Source organism: Cupressus sempervirens, chromosome 7 (assembly GCF_028749045.1).
Source record: "Cupressus sempervirens isolate cs-2001-9-10 chromosome 7, ASM2874904v1, whole genome shotgun sequence".
Classification (NCBI taxonomy): Eukaryota; Viridiplantae; Streptophyta; class Pinopsida; order Cupressales; family Cupressaceae; genus Cupressus; species Cupressus sempervirens.
In genome coordinates this window covers 697,655,891-697,679,966 of record NC_143124.1, presented here as the reverse complement: position 1 = coordinate 697,679,966, position 24,076 = coordinate 697,655,891, and the positions used below count along the sequence as shown (strand labels likewise).

The following is a 24,076-nucleotide window of genomic DNA, read 5'->3' as shown; positions in this document are numbered from 1 at the left end:
AGGAAGCTCTTAGACAGTGTTTTTCTATTACTCCAAACCACTTAGTAATTGAGCAACATGATGCCTATGAGAAACTTCTCACCATTAGGGACCTCAAAGAGGCTATCTTTTCTATGGTAGATGAAAAGTCCCCTAGGTGTTATGGGTTCCCTTGTGAATTTTATAAACATCTCTGGGAGTCTATAGGTCAAGACCTGCATAAAATCTATCTAGAAGCTTACCATACTAAGAGACTAGGAGCCATTATCAACAAAGAAAACATCAAATTCATACCTAAAGCTAGTGACCTTGAGGATATCTATAATTTCTGGCCCATTACCTTGCTGAATGCATCATACAAGATCATTTCTAAGGTGTTATCTCTTAAGATTAGACATCTCCTTCCTTTAATTGTGTGGCCAAAGAAAATTTCTGTTGTTAAGTCCAAGTATATTCTTGACAACATCGTTTCTATTTGGGAAGGTGTGGAATGGGCTCACAAATCCAATCAACATACTTTGTTTTTAAAAATTGATTTTGCCAAACCTTATCATCAAATTGAATGGCCCTTTATTTGGGCTATGTTTTAGGATTTTGGGTTTGACCCTAACTTTCTTTAGTTTGTAGAGATACTCTTTGGAGGTGCTAATGCTTGTCCTACCATTAAAAATTCTCAATCTAAAGCCTTAGGGCTCTTTCGGTCCATCTAACTTGGTATGTTCTTGCTACTGAAGGGTTTGGTTACTTATTGGTCCACTATGTTTCCTTTAGTTTGGTTCATGGGATTTCCTTGCTTTAATCTTCTTCCCAACTTGTCAGTGGGCACTTTGCTAATGATTCTTTTCTCACTCTTTTGGAGGACAAGGAGAATATTGCTAATGCCTTGCAATGCTTGGACACCTTTTTTAAAGCCTTTGGTTTGGCTATTCAATGACACAAGACACTTTGTTATAGGTAATCTTTTCTTTCAACCGCATACTAGTTTTCTCAATTTGAATGGAAACGAGTTACTCATGGGGAGATCTTTTTCTTTTCAAGCTTCAGTGAAAGATTTTTGGAATGCTGTGCTTATGAAAATTGAAAAATATCTTGACTACTTGCTTAGTAGACCCCTTTCTCTTATGTGGAAATTCTAGATTTTTTGAAATGTGTTGGCAGCTACTCATGTTTGTTACTTCTCCTATTGGGCTCCTTCCAAAGCCTCTTACCTTAAGTTGAAATTCTTACTCCATGACTTTCTTTGGGTGTCTAGTTTTGATCACCATGGCTTTCATCGAGTTGCCTAAGAGTTTTGTTGTCTCCCCAAAGAGTCTGGAGGTCTTGGCCTTCTTTCCACTTAGAAATAAGGGCTCACACTCTATGCTAAGTTGATTATTCATGCTATTACTGGTGATGAAGCATGGAAAGTGTTGGTTCGACATTGCATCACTTTTGGATTTCCTATCAGCAGGCCTGCATGGAAGGGAATTAGCTTTCAAACCCTTCTTTTCATGTGGGAACTTGTTCATATCTAGGGCTCTTTTGTTATCAATAGCATATGGAAGGCTTGGGAAGCTATCTAGCCTTGGCTTTTTTGGTGGTGATGGGTTTTGTGATGGGCTTTCTCTAAATCAATAAAATCTTTGGTGGTCCCCACTATTTTCTATTCAAGGCATTCCTCTAGCCAAGACTCAAGGTGCTAGTACTTTGCATTTTTTCAAATGTTACACCAAGAATCCTAAAGACCTCTTTTCTAGTGTATCTATGAGTCTCAGATCTTGGGAGGATATGCAAGTCCAATTCCATCTTGCTCATCAAGATTGACAGACTTTTTATCTTCTACTCTCTACAATTCTAGATCATTTAATTCACAAGGTTAGAATTTAGTCTATTTGACCTTGGTGGAAGGACTAGAAGTGGTATCCTACAAATCCCTTCACTAGTTACAAGCCAAGCTTAGGATATCAATGTCTCTCTCACCATGTTCCCATGGTGGATACTCTCAAACAATGATGGCATCTACAATCTTCTCCTTATCACTAGAGGATGCATTTTGATACTATTTGGAGTGCTATCTCTGAGCCCAAGATTGCCCATTTTTCCTAGTGCCTACTTTTTCAACAGCTTCCTATTGGGTTGTGACTCAAGCATATTGGGGTTCTTGATCCTCGGTGTCCTTTTTTTGGGCAACCATAATTATTTCTGAATATTTTTTGGTTCTGCAGGCATACTCAATTACTAGCATTGGATACATGATTTCTTTAAGCCTTTTGGCTAGAAGCCTTTTCTTGGCATATGGTTGTGTTGGGCGATTCCCTTAGGATCCCTAGGAAATTTACCCAGATCTAGCATACCTTCAGGATGAAGATTTTTTTTACTTTATGGAAGGATAGAAATGCTATTCCTTTCACTCACAACTTTCTTGATATCAATTTTTCTATGTATAATAAACATGCATTTGTAATAATGTCATGATGTCGATTTAGTTCCAAGCTAACAAAGTGGCTTTGGAGGTGGCCCACCTTTAGGAGTTACTTAATCATTATGATAACACATGCTATACAATTTCTAGAGTGCCTCTTGATGCCTCCGCTCACCATGCTCTGCCCTGGGGCCACCATTAGGGGTGCAACTCCTCTACTCACTACTCACACAAGCCACACTTGCAGGCTCCCTACCACTACTCTCCTAGTGGTGATGATGGTGGTTGGAAGTATTACTACTTAACTTCTTTGCCTCAACATGGTTCTAGCTAGTCCTCGGGTCTGGTGGCTCCCCCTCCTAGTGCTCCTCCCGTTGCTTCTAGAAAGTTGCCTTTCTACTTGAATTTTGTCATCTCTATACTGTGGGTAGAGGAAAAAGATAAAGACAAGGTTCATGATGATGTTGCTAATTGCTGGACTATTCCTAGTCTTCTTGCTAATCCAAGGGATGACTAGGGTTTTAATGATTGAGATGAACCACCCCCTCATTTGGCATTGCTTTAGCAGCCTAAGGGGTTGCTTAATGTTTTTCTTGATGAATAGCTATTGATTGTAGCTATAGCTGTGTGAACTCTCCTGGGTTGATCTTGCATCCCCCAGCCTCTTTTTTGTGAATTTGTAACAAGTAGATTAAATTATTTAATAGAAAAGGACTATTCATGATTTTTTTTCTTTTTAATTAGTAATTTTTATCTTTAACAAGTGTTAGTACAATGTTGTTATTATTATAATATAATAATAATTAATATTATAATTATAATTTAATATAATGACGAAAGTGTTAATATATAAAATAAATGGGATGCCCTGACTACCATTGGATAAGCAAGGATCAATGACACGAGATGTATTTCAGGCCAATTTGGGCAACACTCAACTTATTTTTCCAAATCACCCTAGAGAGAAGTTATGTGGCATACATGTAATACCTATGACTATTCAGTATTCATTTTGATGTAGATGGTGGACCCATGGTAAATATCATAGTGACACACATGACTTGGTGATAGAGAATCATATTCATTGTATGAAAAAAGAAACAAGTTGACCACCATTCAATCAACTTAGATTAACAACTCAAAATGATTTTTAAGCCAATTTTGACAATAGTCAACTTCTATTCCCATATTCCCCAAAAATAGGACATGTGGTATACTTGATGTAACATCTATTGAGGCATCGACATCATTTACACACCATTCAATCAACAAAAATCAAATAGCCCTAGTCTTATTTCGACAAGATTATTTTTGTTTTCTCAAATGCCATAAAAAGAAAATATGTGTCATACACATATTAGGTGAGGAAGAAGACATATAGCATTAACATAGACCATGGTGTGGTGATAGAACATGTAAAGATTGATGGCTACCACTGTTGGAGCATCAAAGATTGATGACTCAAGATTTATTTTGGGCTGATTTTGGCTACCCTCATTTTTTTTCAAAATTTTTGCAAAACAAAAGTCTTGAGAAAGAAGTAAAGTCATTGAATCTTCAGAAATTAGCAATGATTACTAGAGTTAATCTTGAATTATACTATAACATCAAACATTTATAGTTTCATAAATAATTATAATACCAACTATCCCTTGTACAATGTAGGTAAGAATTAATATAAAAAATATTCTCGACTCTATCAATTTTACAATTTGTAAAATTTTCTTTCATGTAGACTGGAAGGTTTAGTTTTTATTTTTCATCTTGGATCTCTTCATGAACTACCAATACAAGATTAAGTAAAAGAATTGGAGCATCAAAAAGGGCTTATGAGTCACAATTTATAAGTTGCAATATAGACCAAGTCTTCCTAGACAACTCACAATGTCATAGAAAACAATTATCAATTAGAGTTTCAACTTTTCGAGTAAGATCCTGAACACATTTTTTACTGACAATTTAGTAACTAGTATCGGCTGTAGAATACAAGGTTTAATTTTCAATTTATTGTGCATTGTAAGCCTAAATTGTTAACTCTTTAGTAGCTAGGTAAATTTCAAAGTTAAATATTAGAAATGTAATTTAGGGTTTAAATATTAATCTTGTTTGTAAATTGTAATTTCTATCTGTGTATAGTTCTGTAAATTTTCCAATGATGACAAACACATACAAGAGGAGTGGCACTGGGACTAGCCTATGGAATTGCAACCCAAAAGAAAATATAAGGGACTGAGAAACTATGTTTTGACATGCACAAACTAGTTAAAATGCCATATTTTATTGATGAATTCCATGTTAGGGTTAAACCACAAAAATAAATAACAATTAAATGCAAATATAAACAATATCAGGAAATAATAAGTCACACAGAAAAGAACACAAGACACCAAGATTTAAAGTAGTTCATCCAATCCCTGGGCTACATCCACCAAACACAACCTTATTACAATCCATAATCCCTTACAACTCAATGCCATCGCAAGAACCAATTTTTGCATCACCTACAATGAGGCAATCCCTAACCCTAAGCCCTTTTATACAAGTATTTTTCCCAGTTTTGGGTTATAATTAACAATTACATGTTAGCCCAAAATCCTGATAAAATAGGGCCCAATTTTTTTTGAGGTGATACCTCGAGTCCCAAAGAATTTATGAAGTATGTACAATACTTCCGTAATCATTCACCACAAACTAACACTCCATGATAATTGGGATCATATTATCTATGGAAGGAGTAATAAGGTAATAAGATATGAAATTGAAGATAAGTGGAATGATCCACAAAAGGAGTCAAAATATATTAAATCAAACAACATGATAGGGTGCATTGTAAATAAATTTGTAATGTGGATCGAGAGAATTTCCCACTTGGTTCTCCCTCAAGTATTCTCTTGTCCATAATTTGTAATGGTTTTTGATGAAAACTATGTTGAAAAAAGAAAGTCAATTGTCAATCAAAATACATAGGAGGCAATTTTGTCGATTAGACAAAGTTAATTTGGTAGACTATTAGACCTAGGGTATGAAGAAAAAAACCCATCCCATATTGACCTGGAAAAAATGACAGAAACATGTGACAACTTAGGACTAGATAAAAAGCATTATTATATGAGAGGGTTAACATATAGATACAATCTTCCTCATGATCATAAATCTCCTTATGAATTGGATATCATTTCACAATGGGCATCTATGATTAGGATGGGTTATCTTAAGGGGAACTACAACTACTTTGTAGACTTATTTTTGGTGCCACTTTATCATAAAATCACAAGCACTTCAATTCCTAGATTGCCTATATCTTGTAAATGATTAATTCATCTAGGAAGTCAAATTCAATTGGATGACTAGTACTTTATGGAAGAGTACACTGTAATAAGATTTTACAGTTTAGCTGTAGAACCCTATAGACATCTAATACATGTGATAGAGGGTATTTTCATTAGAATATGCATGCTAGATGGAAAGAATAGATACACTCTTTCATGGTCAGAAAAAGAATATCATTTTTCCTTCCTTTCTTGTCAGATGCAGTGTCAGATGCAGAGGGTTCACATTTGAGAGAAGAGCATTCAATGTGGTACATAAATTTCTTGCATTTTTTAAATTTGATTTTCTTAGGCACTGGTAGTATGATCCACTAAACATAATTGGTACAAAGCTTGTACATAATAGGAACTCTGCAAGAAAATGTCAACATGAGAGTATGACATTGGTTGAAAGATTTAAAATATGGAGTCATGGGAAAATTTCAAAATAGAAATGGAGAAATGCTCTAGTGAAAATAATGTTTCAATAGGGGAATTGTCAGAACAAATTAAAGAATTGCACAGAGATAAATAAAAAGTGCAGCCCATGACATCCTATAATTTTTACTAGATATCAGATCATCCAAGTAAAAATTATCTTCTAGACACTACAAATGAAGATTGTGTAGTTGCACATTGGTATCGATAAAAAACTAATGCATTTTGGGAAATGAAGAAGAATCTCAATGAACCTAAGACCTCTACAAACTTTGAAGACTTGCTTGATGATGAAACATTTAGAAAATTATGGGATAAAGAGCATCTATATGTAGTAGTGGAAAAACATGATGTAGATGATGAAGACAATGAGTATGAGGTTTGTAAGGATCCTTTATCCACCACCATAGGCACTACCACTCATTCCACTCAATCCACTACTCTAACTACTACTAGTTGTAGTATATTTGATTCAAAAGGACAATATAATTAATAATTAGATAAGAGAAAATCATGGAATAGGGGAAAAGATGATAGAAAAAATGGTTTATCCAAGTGATGGTAGGCTAAGCATAATAGGTCAAGGAAATTGGTACCCAATCCCAATACCAAAGCCACTGAAATATGGTCATAAACCAATCATTGGAGACAATTCAGATGACCCATCAAGTTCCTCAAAAAAAGGTGAATCCATGCCATTATCATACATGGTGGAATTCTAAACTTCCATGTTGTTTCATCTTTAAAAAGTATGATGCAACTTAAATATGACCAGAATACTATAGTTGAAGGTCACTATGCAAAGAAGCAAAAGGTTTCAAATACTCATACTAATAAAATGCTAGCCAAAACTTCCTCAAGAAAAAACCTTCAGAACAATCCACAAACTCCACTTGTTAGTGGTAGTGAGGAAGAATTAGGATGGGGTGATGCCATTGGTAATCCTCAAAATGCAATTATTACAACCTTAGGCACTGGTGGAGAACATACAATGTTGCAAGTGCTCTTTCTCCTTTCAAACATCGTATTGTATCAATAGACCAAAAATTTTAATTCAATAAAATTTTAATAAATTTTCAAGAAACCAAAAAAATGAATAGAAAAAATAATAAGTCATTCAAGAAGGATGTACTTGAGGTGGATCATTCTCAAGAACCTACATCAAGTAGGATATTTCCAACATATAACACAAATAAAGAAATGATAGAGTTTATGATTGCTTCTCCCCCAAAGCTAGCTAATAATCCACTAGAGAGAGAGATAAATCCCTTAGATTTTCATGTTAGCACAATATCTGTGGATTTCTCTAAAGTCAAAAATGTAGACAAAGTTAGTGTGGCAAAAAAAGGCCAACTTTGTGGTCTACAGTTCACTATTCAAGATGGAGAGAGTGAAAAAGGGTTGGAGAAGGTAATTAAAAAGTTAAAAGTAGACCTAGAAAATGTAAAGGTAAAGGAGAAGGAAACATATAGTACGTGCAAAGAAATAGAGAAAAGGATTACAAGTGATTCCTCTCAAGAAGAAAATACACAACCTCAACCAAAAAATATGGAGGCAGAAATGAAAATTTTGAAGGAAGAATTGGAAGAAAGCAATAAAAATATATGTGATATAAATGTAGAGAGAGAAGAAAAACTCAAGATGTTGAAGGAAAAATTGGAAGAGAGCAATAAGAAACTCAATGATACTCTAAATCATGTTAATATGGATGTAGATGTAAAATTCAAATAACTTAGGGATAAATTACAAGAACAAAATTAAAAACTTGAGGATGAAAGAGCATCTATAGTAGATATTTTCAAAAAGTTGGAGTCTAGTGGCCACACAATCAGTAACATAAATAAGGAATTGGACAATGAGAGGGAAAAAAAAAAACAACGAGAAGAGAAAGCCAAGGAAATAAAGAAACAAAGTGAAAACCAATTGTCACAAATGGTGCAAGAGGTATAGAAGGCAAACTAAACTTTCAAAACCTACAAGAATAAGTTGTTTGAGTCAAATGGAAAAAATAAAAAATTAGTTAAGCTAATTAACGAAGATTTAATTTTGAATTGCATCAAACCATTGGCAAATCTAAATGCACTATTGGGTGTAGCATTTCCTTCAAGTAAATCTTCCAAATATGGAAGTTTGGCAAAGTTAAAGGTCATCTACTATAACATAACAAATGTTCAAATTCCTAATGAAGTAGAATTCAACATCCTAAAAAAGTTGACCGAATTTTCAATCATATCATAGGACATCCATGAAGCATCAAAGTATGTGAAACTTGGAAAGTGATTTTAATCATATTTTTAATTTTTTTAATTTCTATTTGTAATTGTGTTGGTTAATAGTTTGTTCTCCTATTAGGTTTTATATCCTGACTCTTTTTAATGCCCAATGTTTGCAGGAACAAAAGGATGTCACCAACAAATGGGTTAGTGTATATGTTATATCACTGCCCTTTGAATTACAAGGTACAACTCCCTTTAGGACTTGCAATGATGTGCTATAAATATATCTTTATTAGATCAAAGGTTTATGATAAAATAAAATCTTAACATGAGAGCAGTAAAGGCTAACCAAATTTCTTGTAGACACAAATAACTTAGGAAAAATGGATTTGGATAACTCACAACCCCCAATGGAATGTTTGTCATGAATTATCTTGCAACACTTCTATCTAGGTTATAACTACAACATATCACCACTTAAGCAATCATGATTACCAATTCTAATGGTGTAGATACAATAGGAAGGAACAAAAAAAAGAACTACACATGGAAGATAAATGGAATTACCTATGCTGTAATAACCATAATCGAATGGAATCTAAGAGAAAATCACAGTACCAAATACAATTGCCTTTTAGCCCTCGATGCAAACCTAATCTAACATATGATTGGAACAACAAGTGTGAAAGAAAAATCAAATAAATGGAATTACCATTTAACCACTATCAAGTTTTCCAACCTTTTCATTATTAGAAGAAATTAAATTTATAGTTTTTTGTCTTTCCTTAGTTTTGGCAGTGCAACAATCACATAATAGAAAGAAATTATGAATAAAACATGAAAACATCCAATTTGTAACATGGTATGGAGGCATGGCATCTTTCTGATAAATATGATCCCATGGCATCCTTGAGAACACCTAAAAACCATTGATCTTCATGTAGGTTTAGATACCCTATGAAAATACTCATTCCCTTCCTATTCCATTGTTGGTGCCAAATCTATGTAATTCGTATCTCAACAATCACAAAAAGTTTAACTTCTAGCCATTGATCTTCAATCAATGATCATGATTAAAACCCATAAATCCTCTTTACCTTTCCCTTTATGACATTCTTTGTGATTTCTATAACACATAGTGATGTCTCATTTGTATTGCTCATCACCACAACATCTAACTTACTCATTCCAGTATCTGATGGGATCATCGCTATAAGATATAATGATAAAGTCTATTTGATGTACAATGAACTCAACCTTTGCATCACTATGACCTATGGCAATGTAATATTTCTTATCAACTTTCAATGTAACAAAATGTCATTTCACTAATCTTTGATGATTCATTTCACTATAGCATACAATGAAAAACTTTATATTTGGCTTCCTTTACCCATCACCATAATTATTTTTTGTAACTTCATTGGTCATTACCTCAGCTAAATACACAACTTTCTAGTTTTTGATGATAGCCATAAGCTACAATGATATACTTTCTTTTATCGATCATCACCATATTGAAATTGAACCTTCTCCACACAATGATTAACCCAATCGCTATATGCTATAGTGATACCATACTTGACTTGACAACGTTCTAAACATTAGTCATTGCCACAATGTCTTACTACTTAATTCAACCTCCGATAAGATCATCACTTTAGCCTATGCCAATAACTTCATAGTCCATCAATATAACTAATTTTTGCTCATTTGACAACCAATAATCACTAAAGATTATGGCGATGAGAAAAACTCACTACTTATCACTATAACCAAGCTTTGTCTCCCATGCTTTGTGATAAGCTTGATCACTATGACCTACAAAGATAACTTCATCGATCATCCATTCCTCATTACTCATCACTATAACAATGTTTCATATCTTGTGCTTGGCGATGGTTGCTATGACTTATGGTGATAGATGTTTCTTTATGCTGGGACATGTAATATGACCATAGTTCATGTACATGGAATTCATTCATTTTCTATTGACCTTTCAATCTATGATGTGGAGACTCTAATATACTCTATACCTAATTGATTTGGTTTCCATCTTCATTCTTGCCTCCTTTGACTAGGGTGTTCAACATTGCTAGATATTCAAGCTCTTCCTCTGCATTAGATCCAAATTCTCTTCCTTCTAACATATTTCCATGATCTGCATCATATCCTCTAGCCTTGATCTTGATGTTCTTTGCTACCTTTCACTCTAAATATAAGTGTGATCTTATTTTTGAATGCATCATGTCTTCATAGTGAATAGTTGATCAAAGAATTAGGGTTTTAGAACAACTTCCCTCTCATCTAGGAAATGCATAAAATTATCCTCCCTTTCCTAATTAGCTAATATGAATGAATAAATTAAATTTATTTTGAATTCCAATCTAGGTGCATAAAAAAGGGGATAAATGAGAGGATAAGTACCTTAAGGGTAATCTAGACATAGACATGACATCACATTGACACATTCCTAATCCTGGAACTTTGAAAAATATAGGGGAATTGAAATCATGGCAAAAACTGGGTCTAACTAGAGAACTAGGCACTTTAGTACCTAGGCAAGAACTTAGCAATCTCTGGTTTTGCAAAATGAGGTGACGACTTGGAAAAAAAAAAGAAAAAACTAATCTAGGAAAACAACAACAACTTAATTAAGAAAGTGAGCAACTAAGCTAAAGAAAACTACATGAAAGAAAAACTTACCTAAGTAGCTACTATGTAGAGGTTACCTAATTTAGTTTTGCATTTTCTACAACTTCAAATATTTCCCATTACAAAAACATGGCAAGGATTCTCCAGTGAGATATGCCAACTTGAAGGAGTTGTTCTAGTTCACTTGCATGTTTTGGAATGGTCCTTTCCACAAAGATTGAAACTTGGAGTGCATCCTTCTTGGTTAATGCCTCTTATGCAATAGTAGGACCAAATCATCTTCCACGAATATTCATGAGCTTGCCCTTTTATCAAATAATTTCTTGATTCTTCCTTGTGTTAGAAGCTAGAATTGTCATTGTACCAAAAGATCGACCTATTAAGCCCTGATACAACCAATAGACTTATTGAAAAAAGATGTGGTTAAGCTATGGCACGAATCCTAAAGGGGAAAATTGTTTGTTAGTCCAAACACCCCCCACCCCCACTCCCCCACCTCCCCTCAATGTTACCTAAGGAGACTCGAACCTATGACCAAGCTCTGATACCATTTGTTAGAAGCTAGAGTTATCATTGCACCAAAATATCGACCTGTCACAACCACTAGACTTATAGAACATAGGAGGTAGTTAAACCATGACACAAATCCTAAAGGGGAACATTGACTATTAGTCCAACACCTTGGTGTTTAGTAAATTTTTCAACCATTTCTTCTATTTCCTCCTGCAGTTTGGTGAGATATAAAATTCTCTTTTCCAATCCATCTCTGAATGTGTCATCTTCAATTACAGTCTCCAACTTACATGTAGCAAGCTCCAAGGGCAATGGAAATTTAGGTTCAACCCCATAAAATAACTCAAAAGGTGAGATGCCAATGGCCCTTTTAGGTGTAGTCCTATCTACCCATAAAGTATCATGTATCTTCTTGTGCCAACTTTTCTGATTATCTAAGACTAATTTCTTTAGGATATTAATCAAATTCTTATTGCTAGATTCAGCCTACTCATTTCCTTGAGGGAAATAATTAGAGGAATGACCAACTTAGATACCATTATCATAAGAAAAATCAAAAATTTTTGAGGAATAAAAATAAGATGCATTTTCCATTATCAATTTCATTGGAACTCCAAATTTGAGGGACACATGTTCTTTGAGAAACTCACATACCACCTCTAATGAAATCTTCTTCATAGGTTTGGCCTCCACCCATTTACTAAAATAATCTATGGTAGTTAGGATATAAGAATGTCCTTGTCTAGAAGGAGGATTGATTGGGCCTATAAAATCCAAACCCTATTGATGAAAAGGAGCTTCAATCACCATTGGCCTAAGAAGCAATGCAACTAGCTGAGGTTTACTAGTAAACATCTTACATTTCTCACAATTGGAAACCCACGTATATATCCTTAAACATACAAAGCCAATAGTAGCATTGCCTTAAGATTTTGAGTGCACTAATAGTAGAAGAAAAGTGTACTCCACATGCTTCATTATGAAAAGACTTCAAGAGTCTCTCTCTCTATTCCTTATCAACACATCTTAGGAATGTACCATCAATAACTCTGTTATACAAAACATCACCATGAATTACATACTTTAAGGCCTTTGTTTTTAGATCTCTCCTTTTCTTAGCACTTAATCCATCAAGACACTCACCATAGGTAAGAAAGTATGCAATATTTGAAAATCAAGGATCTTGAAGACTTACCATAAGAACTTTTGGAGTATCTTCCTCTTCAATTTGTTGATCTTTTACCAAAGATCTACAAAGTGAATTTCCTCTCACAATTTTGGTTGGCATAATCTCTATGCCATACTCTTGGACCTTTTCTATCCACTCTACTCTATTATTATCTCATTATCTCAAATGCTCTTCACTGCAAGATCTGGCACATGTATCACTGATTAAGAATGAAAAATATAAAATCTAAAATTCTTGAAAGCTTTTAGCACTACATATGCATGTTTCTTCATTTGTGAGTATCTCATTTCTTGATTCTTCAATGTAATACTCATGAAAGTGATTGGGACTTGTATTCCTTCATTGTTTTCCTACATCAATATGGATGACATGGTATGCTGTGATGCATAACAATATATGATTAAGTCCTTAGTATAGTCTAGATGAATAAGGACATGGGCTTTGGCAATAGAACCTTTGATGTCTTCAAAATCACTTTTTCCAATATCATTCCATTTGAAAGCTTTATTACCCTTCATCATATCTACTATACACCTAACTATCTTAGTGAAATCAGGCACAAAACTTCTCAAGAAATTTACTTGGCTAAAGAAAGAATTTACTCTAGTTTTTCTCAATGACAATTAATTGCTGAATGACTTTAACTCTATTTGGATCAATCTTCATGCCTTCTTGAGAGACAATGTGACCAATAAATTTACCTTCTATCACACAAAGTACTAATTTTTTGGGATTCAATGCGACACCATCATCTCTACACCTTTGCAACATTCTTTCTAAGTCCTAGATGTGATCTCCATTTTTCTTAGAGAAGACTATCAAATCATGTAGATATACAACAATGATTTTATCCTTCAAATCAACAAAAGCCAAATTCATTATATATTGAAATTTTGCACCTGTATTAATCAAACCAATAGGCATCTTGTTATATGTAAAATTTCCCCATGGTGTGGTGAATGCTATGTTGAATTGATCTACCATATCTACTTGAATCTAATTATACCCCAAAAAGCCATCTAACATAGACATCATCTCTAACCCTGCAACAATTTGCAAGAGGTGATCAATGTTGGGGAGTGCAAAGATATCTTTGAGAGAAGCTTGATTTAGATTTCTAAAATCCACACAAATCCTTATCTCTCTATTTTTCTTCCTCACAAGAACAATATTAGCTACCCAATTAGAGTGATGAATAGGATATATGGTCCCAAGCTTCGACATTTTATCAATCTACTTAAAGAATAGGGTTGTAGGTTCTTTGTTTATGTCTGAATGGTGTTGCTCCTAGCTTAAGGGGAATTCTGTGTTTGAATTTCATATCCATGAATTTTTTTAGATCTTCGTAGCTCCAATAAAAAAATATTGATATTCAATGAGTAATTTCTTAATTTCTACCCTCTCCTTTTGTGTGCAACACTTCCCCTATGTTTATCATTTTTGGACTAATTTATGTCCCTATATTTATTCCATCAAACTAACCATAGGATTTTCCTTTCATATCTCTTTTTCTATTATTTTATGCATCATGTCTATCAAAAATATTTTCCAAAGAAATAAGATGAGATGGGATCTTGTTACCTTTCAATTGGATCACATCTAGCTCTAGTTTCTTTTTTCCATTTGTCAATGGTTTAGCACTTGAATTAGTTCTTCCTTCAAAATATAGGCCTTCAACAGGTTTTGCCCCTTCAATAAATTATTGTATGTATTTGTCATCACAAAACGCTTGCCAAGAATCTTCATTATCAGGAACATTGGACCTAAATAGAACTTCTACTTTATAGATTTGATCTTTGAAGTCAGGATGAAGTAGGATCATAGATGCACAGATTGCCAAAGAATCATCTCTTGAATTGAATTCCCTTGGTACTACTATAACTGAGAAAGCATCCAAACTTTCAATGTCAGCCCACATCTTATTATAGTAGTTTTTCAATATTTGGTTCTTTACTACATATTGGTTCTTCACTTGCTTTACCACCAATTCTACATCTCCTTGAGGTTTGAGTATCTTGACTCCTTTTTATTTCTTTGCAGTTATGCCAAGGCGAAGGGCCTCATACTCTACAATATTGTTGGTATTCTTGAAATCTAACTTATATTCCAAACAAGTTTTTTCTCCACTAGGTGTTATCAAAACCACTCCTGCACCTGAACCAACATTGGCACAACTACCATCAAATTCTAAAGTCCACAACTATTCAACATTAGTTTTCTCTAATTCTTTTTGAATATCAGGGGAATCAAAAAATAACATATATTTACCAAAATTTATTTCTTGATATAGAATTTGAGACCTAGGATCGTCTAATTTTAGAATAGTGAACTTTTCCTTTTCTTACAGTTCTAGTTTCACCTTTTTGTCTCCAACTTGGATGGTAGCATAGGACTAGTCTAATATTATCTCTCCCCCCATGTCCTTGCAAATTTTTTACTTAGGAGCATTCCATAACTTGTAGGGATTTCTACCACTAGGATGGTGAGTTTTTGTTGGTATTAAGTTATTATTGCCATTAGTGAAAACACTTATCTATATCAGTATATCTATCAAGCTCATCACTCAGTCTACAATGTATACCGAGCATTCAGTGGTAACCTTGTACATTCATCACTTAAGTAGTTCACATTGAGCATTCTAGTGTTAATGAAGTTGAGTATAGCTACCGAGTGATGAAAGTACAGTGTGTAGGAGTTGATGAAATCCAACTCCGCAGTCGCCAAGATCACCTACATGCAAATAGCTTGCTGAAGAGAAACTGAAAGAGCAAGAGCATGAAGCAAACAATGCAAGAGGAAATATTTCACAATAGGAAAATGAGATTGCTATGTGAATGGAATAATTTACAATGAGAGAGAGACCGTTTAAAAGGCCTCATGGAAGCTTGTAGAACAAGCTGGAAGGAGGTAGAGGACAAAAATGACAACTCAGCACATATCCTCAAAAAGTGGAATATGCTAAAAAAGGAGAAAACTCCCGAGTTGTCAACAACAACCACTACATGCATTAAATACTAAATATGCATTAACCTAAGTAAGCTTAAGTAATAGAATAAATAATTAATAATTAATTATTTACTCTAACACCCCCCCTTAAGTGCAACTTAGGGAAATGCCTTAAGCTCACAAAACTAAGATGAAATGCAAAATGGGTCCCGGCATCGAGGCCATGTTAGGTACCCATGTACAATGCAAGAAGAATGCAACCTCTGTAAGCGAGGAAAGAGAGAAAACCACATGGGAAAAACCCTCCCCCAAAAAAGAGGTAAAAACAACATGCTAAAAAAAAACATGAAGTGAAGGAAGGAAGGCCTCAACCAATCCCCCCAAGGACAACTTCCGTAACCCCAAGCATTGACCGTAGCTGAAGAAAGCGGGGCGATGCAAAAGGCTTAGTGAAGAGGTCTGCAACCTGACCGGTAGTAGGAATGTACTCCAATGCAATAACACCATTCTGAATTAAATGACAGATGAAATGCATATGCAACTCAATGTGCTTGGTACGCTGATGTTCCACCGGGTTGCGAGAAATGTGAATGGCACTCTGATTATCGCACCACAAAATACTAGGGCGATCAGGAGGAAATCCAAATTCAGTCATCAACTGACGAAGCCATAAAGCCTCCTGACTAGCAAGAACTGCGGCCCTGTACTCAGCCTCTGTAGATGAAAGTGCATGAGCATGTTGCTTCTTGCATGACCATGTGATGGGACTGGTGCCAAGAGAAAACACAAAACCAGAAGTGGACTTTCGATCATCAACATCACCGGCCCAATCTGAGTCAGTGTAGCCAACAATGTGTGGTGTCCCCGTACTATAGTGAATGCCATACATAAGGGTGCCCTGAATGTAGTGTAGAATACGCTTGGCAGCTTGCCAATGACTCTCATGAGGGTCCTGAGAAAACCGAGAGACTAGGCCAACCGCAAAAGATAGATCAGGGCGGGTGTGTGTCAGGTACAAAAGGCTGCCAACCAACTGCCGATACAAAGTAGCATCCACTGTAGGTGAAGAGCAGGAGGTAGACAAAGTGACACCTGACTAAAATGGTGTAGGAGCAGCCTTACAATCTAGCATGTGAAAGCGACGAAGTATGTCAAGAGCATACTTCTGCTGATACACAAAAATGCCAGTAGGAGACTGATGAATCTGAAGACCAAGAAAATAGTGCAACAAACCAAGATCAGTCATCTCAAACTGGTCCATTAGTGCATACTTAACATTCTGGAGCATGGATGACGAACTACCTGTAAGGATAAGATCATCAACATACAAAACAAGAATTAGTATCTTATCACCAAGACGCTGAATGTACACCGTGGGATCAGAGTGGCAGCGGGTGAAGCCTGTAGATAGTAAATATGAGTCTATCTTCTCATACCAAGCCCTAGGGGCTTGTTTGAGACCATACAAAGAACGTCGAAGCCTGCAAACCAAGGTGGAATCCTGCACAAAACCTGGAGGTTGCTCCATGTAAATCTCCTCTGTGATATCACCGTGCAGGAAGGCACTCTTCACATCCATCTGATAAAGTGACCATCCCTGTGAAGCTGCGAGGGATAAGACAAGGCGAATAGAATTCATCTTGGCGACAGGAGCAAATGTCTCAGAATAATCAACACCCTTGACTTGTGAAAAACCCTTCGCAACAAGACGAGCCTTATGCTTATCAATGGAACCATCAGCAGCGTACTTAGTGCGATAAATCCACTTACAATGCACTAGCTTTCTCCCCTTGGGAAGAGAACAAAGATCCCATGTGTGGTTCTTCATTAAAGAAGAATATTCCTCCTCCATTGCACTGTCCCATTCTGAATGTCCTGTTGCTTCCGCAAAAGTCTGAGGATCAGTACTAACAGCATGACTCAGAAGACTAGAGCCTGCAGTGTGAGAACGAGTGCGACGGGATGTGGATGGGTCACCAGCTAGAGATCCTGCAGCATCAACAGTAGCTCGAGCCCATTTAGGCATCTGGGAAGGATCCTGTGGTGGAGGGATATCAGGATCACCATGATCATCATCCTCATCATCTGTGAAACAAGGTGGAGATGAAGGGGGAGTAGTGGGAGCTGGAGGAGGCGCTGGAAGTGAGGAATGAACTGCAGGTGGGCTCTCATCAAACTGGACATCCCGGCGAAAAAGGACCTCTCTGGAATCAGGATCAAATAACCTGTAAGCCTTAACATCCTCACAGTAGCCAACAAAAATCAATGGTTGGCTTTTTGGTTCCATTGCTTTCCTCTGAGTAGCAGGTACAAAGGCATATGCTGTACTCCCAAAAACTCTAAATGATGACACATCAGGCTTGACACGGGACCAGGCCTCCTCAGGAGTCATATGGCGAAGTGCCTTGTGAGGCATCCGATTTTGAATGTAGTTGGCACAATTGACTGCCTCTGCCCAAAAACATGAATCCATGGACCTAGACTGGATCATACAATTGGCCATCTCCCGAAGGGTTCGGTTCTTTCTCTCGGCCACACCATTCTGCTGAGGAGTGTAGGGTACTGAAAGCTGATGCTGAAGACCATGCTCAGAGCAGAAATCTCTAAAAGCCTGGTTCACATACTCCCCCCCATTATCTGTGTGTATGCGCCGAATAGAAAGCCCAGACTGCTTCTCTACAAATGCCTTGAACACACGAAATGAATCAAAGGCATCAGACTTGTACTTGAGAAAGTACACCCATGTGCGTCTGGAGAAGTCATCAATGAATGTAAGCACGTATCTAGCACCTGAAAAAGAAGGAGTAGGAAATGACATGAGATCACTATGAATCAGCTCCAAAGGTGCTAAAGCACGAGTGGCTCGTCCATGTGGAAAAGAATCCCTATATTGCTTGCCAAGTGCACATCCCTGACAAACACCATCTGGACAGGAGATCTGGGGAAGCCCAAGAACAAGTGCCTGTGTGCTCAACTGTTTTAGATATCTGTAATTGACATGCCCAAAACGTTCATGCCAAAGTCTGCTTACTAAATCTGCATGTGTAATGAAACATGAACCTGTGTCATCAGAAGACTCAAATCCATCAAATCTGTAGAGACATGATGCAGAGTCAACACTCCCAGTGGCCACAATCATCTCTGGATCATGCAGGTCCCGAATAACCACATCATGTGGTGAGAACTCGACTGTCTTCCCAGAGCCAGAGTGGCAAATCTGATAGACAGACAGAAGGTTCATCAAAATATCAGGGACACAAAGTACATCCTGTAGAGAACCTCCGGCCAGAGCAATAGTGCCAGAACCCAAAACTGAAAGTTGTGAAGAGTTACCAACTGCAATATGTGTGGTGGCCAAAGGAGCAAGTGAAGTAAGCAACTTAGGAGTGTTTGTTAAGTGGTGAGAAGCCCCAGAATCAAGAATCCATAAAGGCACTGAAGGCGTAGCTCGTGCAGTAAGAGCATGACCTTTCCCTGCAGATGGAGATGAAGAGTGAGGAGCTGAAATGTTATGCTCCTTCATGGCTGCCTCTAAAGCCTCTAATCATTTCCAACACCGAGAAACCGAATGTCCATCTTTGCCACAAAAGCTGCAGTTCTCACTAGATTTCTTCTTGATCTTGGAGGTAGACTCACCTGACTTTGAAGAATCTTTACCCTTGGGAGGGTTTGCTGGAGGATTAGCTGGAGGATCAGATGTGCCTTTCTTCTTTGATTTTCCCTTAGAATTTTGAGCAACCAATGCTTGGCTGGAAGAGCCAGAGCCATCCACCTGCTGGATCTTTGCTTGTTCCCTAGTCAACCTGTCACAAAATGTCTCAAATGAAGGCATCCTATGACGATCTCCAAGGGCATCCATGGTGGAGTAGAAAGTAGAAGAAAAGACCTGATATTGGCCCTTCAGCTTTGAGAGTATCAAAAATATGCACTCATTATCTGTTTTGTTCTTCCCACATCCTTGTAAAACTGCACGTAGGGATTTGAACTTTACTAGAAAGTCCTCAATGGTGGGAAAGTTACTAGGTGACAAAGAAGTTAATTCTGCATCCAACTGAAGTGCTCGGAACTCATTCACTTGTCCAAACAAAGCCTGAAATCTCAGCCAATAAGCCCGTGGAGTAGTCAAACCATCCAGGTGAAACAACAAGCTGTCTGAAATGTTGAGTGCAATAAGCCCCATGGCTTCATCCATCTTGTTCCTGTGCTGTAGAATCTCATAAGGTCGTTGGAGATTAGGCTGATGCTCATCCAGACAAGACCATAGACCTCTCGACATTAGAAGTCTAGTCATTTGTGCCTTCCATGTGTGGTAGTTGTGTGGTGTGAGACGGGATATAGATGGATCCGCCATTGAGAGAAAGAAGAAGACGAAAGTAGAAGGGTCTTAACTGAAGTAAATTACAGAAAAGAAAGACACCCCCCCACAAACGTACAAAAATATCTCCCAAATACCACAAAAAAACAACTAAGGAGAGCAAAAAAATTGGAAAGGAACCTGGATTTGTTGTGCAAAAAAATCCTCTACTTTGACACCAAAAATGGGAGCTCAAACGAACTCAAAATCATGCGAAACTAGCACCAATGTGTCCATCTCTGAGTCAGCTTTCCGACGCTTCTTTCGGATCGGAAAAAGACCTCTGTATGCTCAAGTTATAGCCAAAAAACCGACTGCTGCTCAAAAAAATACACTTGCTGGAAAATTATAGACACTGGCATAAATTTGACGGCCATATGCCCGTCACAAACCTGTCGCCAAAAAAAAAACCGTCACGGAAAGGTGATGTCACATGCCGGGAAAGTGACATCAGCGCACCGGAATATGACGTCAGCACATCTGTTAGCAGCCACGTGGCGGTCGGTGGTTGGAGAGGCCGCAGGGCGGCGGAGCAGCGGAAACCGCCGGTGGCGGTGGTGCCCGGGAGGAAAACCCGGCGGCGCCGCTGTCTACGGTGGCGGAGGCTATTGCGCCCAGGCGGCGGACAGGAGGAGGCCGGGCAGCGGCGGAGCCGGGAGGAGCCGCGGCAGAGCGCGGGCGGCGCTGCCTGCTGCGGCCGCTGCGGGTGGCGCGGCGGCGGTGCCTGAAATAAATTTTAAAAAAAAAAAAATCTGCGCTGCGTCCGTACGATCCGTACGGTAGCGAACCCGGGATCCTCAAAAAATTGCCAAAATTGCCCTGTCTCCAAAAATGAAAAGCTTTATATGAATCCTGACTGCAAACGGCCTTCCGGATCCAATGGTGATGCCCGTTTGGACTAAAAGTGCTCCAAAAATTCGCTCTAGCCCTGATTTGAAGAAAAAATGCACAAACAAACTAGGGTTTGTGACTTCGAATCACGACTTCACAAATCCTTCAAACAAGAAGCAGTAGGGAGGCTCTGATACCATGTAGGAGTTGATGAAATCCAACTCCGCAGTCGCCAAGATCACCTACATGCAAATAGCTTGCTGAAGAGAAACCGAAAGAGCAAGAGCATGAAGCAAACAATGCAAGAGGAAATATTTCACAATAGGAAAATGAGATTGCTATGTGAATGGAATAATTTACAATGAGAGAGAGACCGTTTAAAAGGCCTCATGGAAGCTTGTAGAAAAAGCTGGAAGGAGGTAGAGGACAAAAATGACAACTCAGCACATATCCTCAAAAAGTGGAATATGCTAAAAAAGGAGAAAACTCCCGAGTTGTCAACAACAACCACTACATGCATTAAATACTAAATATGCATTAACCTAAGTAAGCTTAAGTAATAGAATAAATAATTAATAATTAATTATTTACTCTAACACAGTGTCTACCATGATGAAAGCGTAGTGTCTACCGAATGATGAAAGCACAGAGCCTACCAAGTGATGTAAGTGCAGTGTTTACCGAGTGAAAGCAAGCTAAATGAAGGATTCAATTTTTACCGAGTGATACTATATCCACGGAGTCTCCAATGGTTACCGAGTTTAGAACTACATTAAGTGATTAGTATGGACCGAGCCTTCACTTCTACCGAGTACATGATGATGCCGAGTAATGCAAGGGATCCCAAGTATCAGAAGGTCACCGAGTCAGTTTAGTGAACCTGAGTTATTTACTGTTTCGCTGAATTAGTAATATTTTGTTCACTTGTGTTATAGCCAACCTTGTAATTGTAATTATTGGAATGGTATATATGTAATGCATTATATCATTTGCAAGAAATATGACATATGAAAAAAAGTATCAAGAGAGACATGTAATGTTTGAGAAATGGAAATACGAATCAACAAAAGAGTAGAGTAAGCAACAAGGTCAACAAGGAGTAGTAAAGATTTATCAGTCGCAAGAGGTGATCTATACATCAAGGATCTAATCAGAAAATCAAGTTTGTAAGTAGATCCACTATTTCATCCTAACAAGTGAATCAATTTTGTAAATCCTTTAACAGGGTAGACTTAATAGTCTTTGTATAAATCTCCTAACAGAGTGCATACTTCACTGTATGTTTGTAAGTCCTCTAACAAGGTGGACCTAGCAGTCCTTTGTGCTCCTAACATGGCAGATCACCAGAAGTGGTCAATGTAAGCCTTAACCGACGAACTTCATACTGCAGAAATGAAATTTTGTGGGTATCATCCCACCCCAGTTTTATTTTCTATTTGAAAGGTTTTTGGGTCACCAAATCACTGTGTTCATGTGTTATGGATGTTTGATTTCTCATATATGTAGTAGATTAGATAAATGAATGATGAATGGTTAAAATGGTGAATTGTTTAAAGTTTTGAAGTTACTGATTCACCCCTCCCCTCTCAGTAACCTATCTTATCTTGAATATTTCCATCAATTGGTATCAGAACATTTTGGTTCTTAGGACAAAGCTTGATAGCTTGAGCAAAGATCAAGGAAAATGGAGACAATCAGACTTGACAAAGCTCTTGAAAATGAAAAGCTAGATCTGGAAATGGCCACAGCTCAACTCAAAGAAGCTAAGGAGCATCTTTCTCAATCCATGAAGAGAAGGAAGGAACTTGCAAGAAAAATGAATGATCATCAGTATGTTGAAGAAAATATTGAAGACCTTTTACCAGCAAGCAGTTCAAATGAAGCTAATGAGGCAATTAAGGAACTCCTAGCAAAGAATGGTTCTCTACAGGAAGAAGTAAGAAAGCTTAAAAGAGAACAAGACATCCAATCAATCAAGCTATGTGAAGTTTTGGAACAAAGAGACAAGGCAAATGAAGACTTAGAGGCAAGAAATAATCAATCCCTCCAGCATGAAAATCTTATAAATCAACTATATAATTCAAATAAAGAAATTATGAATTTGAGATCTAAAAATGAAAGCCCGAGGAATGATATGATCACTGAAAGACAAATCAATGAAAGCTTAAAAAATGACTTGAGATCTGAAAGACAAATCAATGAAAGTTTGGAAAATGACCTAATCATTGAAAAGCAAATCAATGAGAGAATGATGAAATCTCAAGTAGACATGAATCAATTAAATCAGCAAAGTGAGTAGAATCTTCATAGACAAAAAGGCAAAGTTGGACTTGGTTACAAGGAAGAAGGTGAAACTTCCAAAAAAGGTGCCCAAAGGAATCAAAGACCTACTTGCAATCACTATGGTAAAATAGGTCACACATCAAACAAGTGTTGGAGCAATGGAAAAGGTAAATTCAATGGTAAATGCTACAATTGCAGTTAGCATGGTGATAAAGCTAATGAATGCAAGGAAAAACAAAAATTTGAAGGCAATTGTCACAAATGCAAGAAGCATGGTCACAAGGCATTCCAAAGTAGATCCAAATCATTCAATCCAGCTGGACAACTTGTTAAAGCAAATTTTGGATGGGATTACAATACCTGGTGTAGATGTCATTATTGTGGAGAATATGGACACATTGGCAAGGACTGCTTAAGGCATCACTTGAGGAAATGAGACACAACATTAAGATGTTATACATGCACTAAACTAGGTCATATAGTTAAAAACTGCATGAATATAGGAAGAGTTGAAGATGAAAAGAAAGCTAAAGCTGAAAACATTCAAAAGAAAATGAGGCAATAGTGGATTCCAAAATCTACCAAGCAAGATAGTTCAAGTGATGGCAATGTCACTCGAGAAGTGGGTGACTCCATCATTTCCAATTAGATTCATAAAGGATCTAGAATTGTATCATCAAGCTATATCCAAAATAGTTTCGAATGCAAGAAAGCAAAATGATCAAATCAATATTCCAGATACACAAAGATGAAAGGAAAGCATATCTTTCACCAAGTTGCATCTACTGAGGAAAGTCTATTGAAGACCTTACCGAGCTAGCTCGGTAATAACTAAAAGTTTTGTTTGATCACTGAGTTGCAAGCTTCTATCGAGAAAATGAATGATAGCTTATCAAACACTATATCATCTCAGCTACCTTCGTACCAAGCGTTTATGGAAAAAAATTCATCAAAATGGCAGAA

The 24,076-nt window shown here is 37.0% G+C and overlaps 1 protein-coding gene across 1 annotated transcript in view; it reads right to left on the bottom strand.

Moving 5' to 3' along the window:
• Positions 1-19,921, bottom strand: part of LOC149549125 (uncharacterized) — an 83,028-nt gene extending 63,107 nt beyond the window's left edge. Inside the window, exons 1-2 of the mRNA XM_089794266.1 lie at positions 19,303-19,921; positions 19,082-19,185 (exon numbers count right to left, since the gene is read on the bottom strand). Of these exons, the coding sequence (XP_089650392.1) occupies positions 19,082-19,185; positions 19,303-19,921 (723 nt within the window). The remainder of the gene's footprint in view (positions 1-19,081; positions 19,186-19,302) is intronic.
• Positions 19,922-24,076: the final 4,155 nt, after the last annotated feature.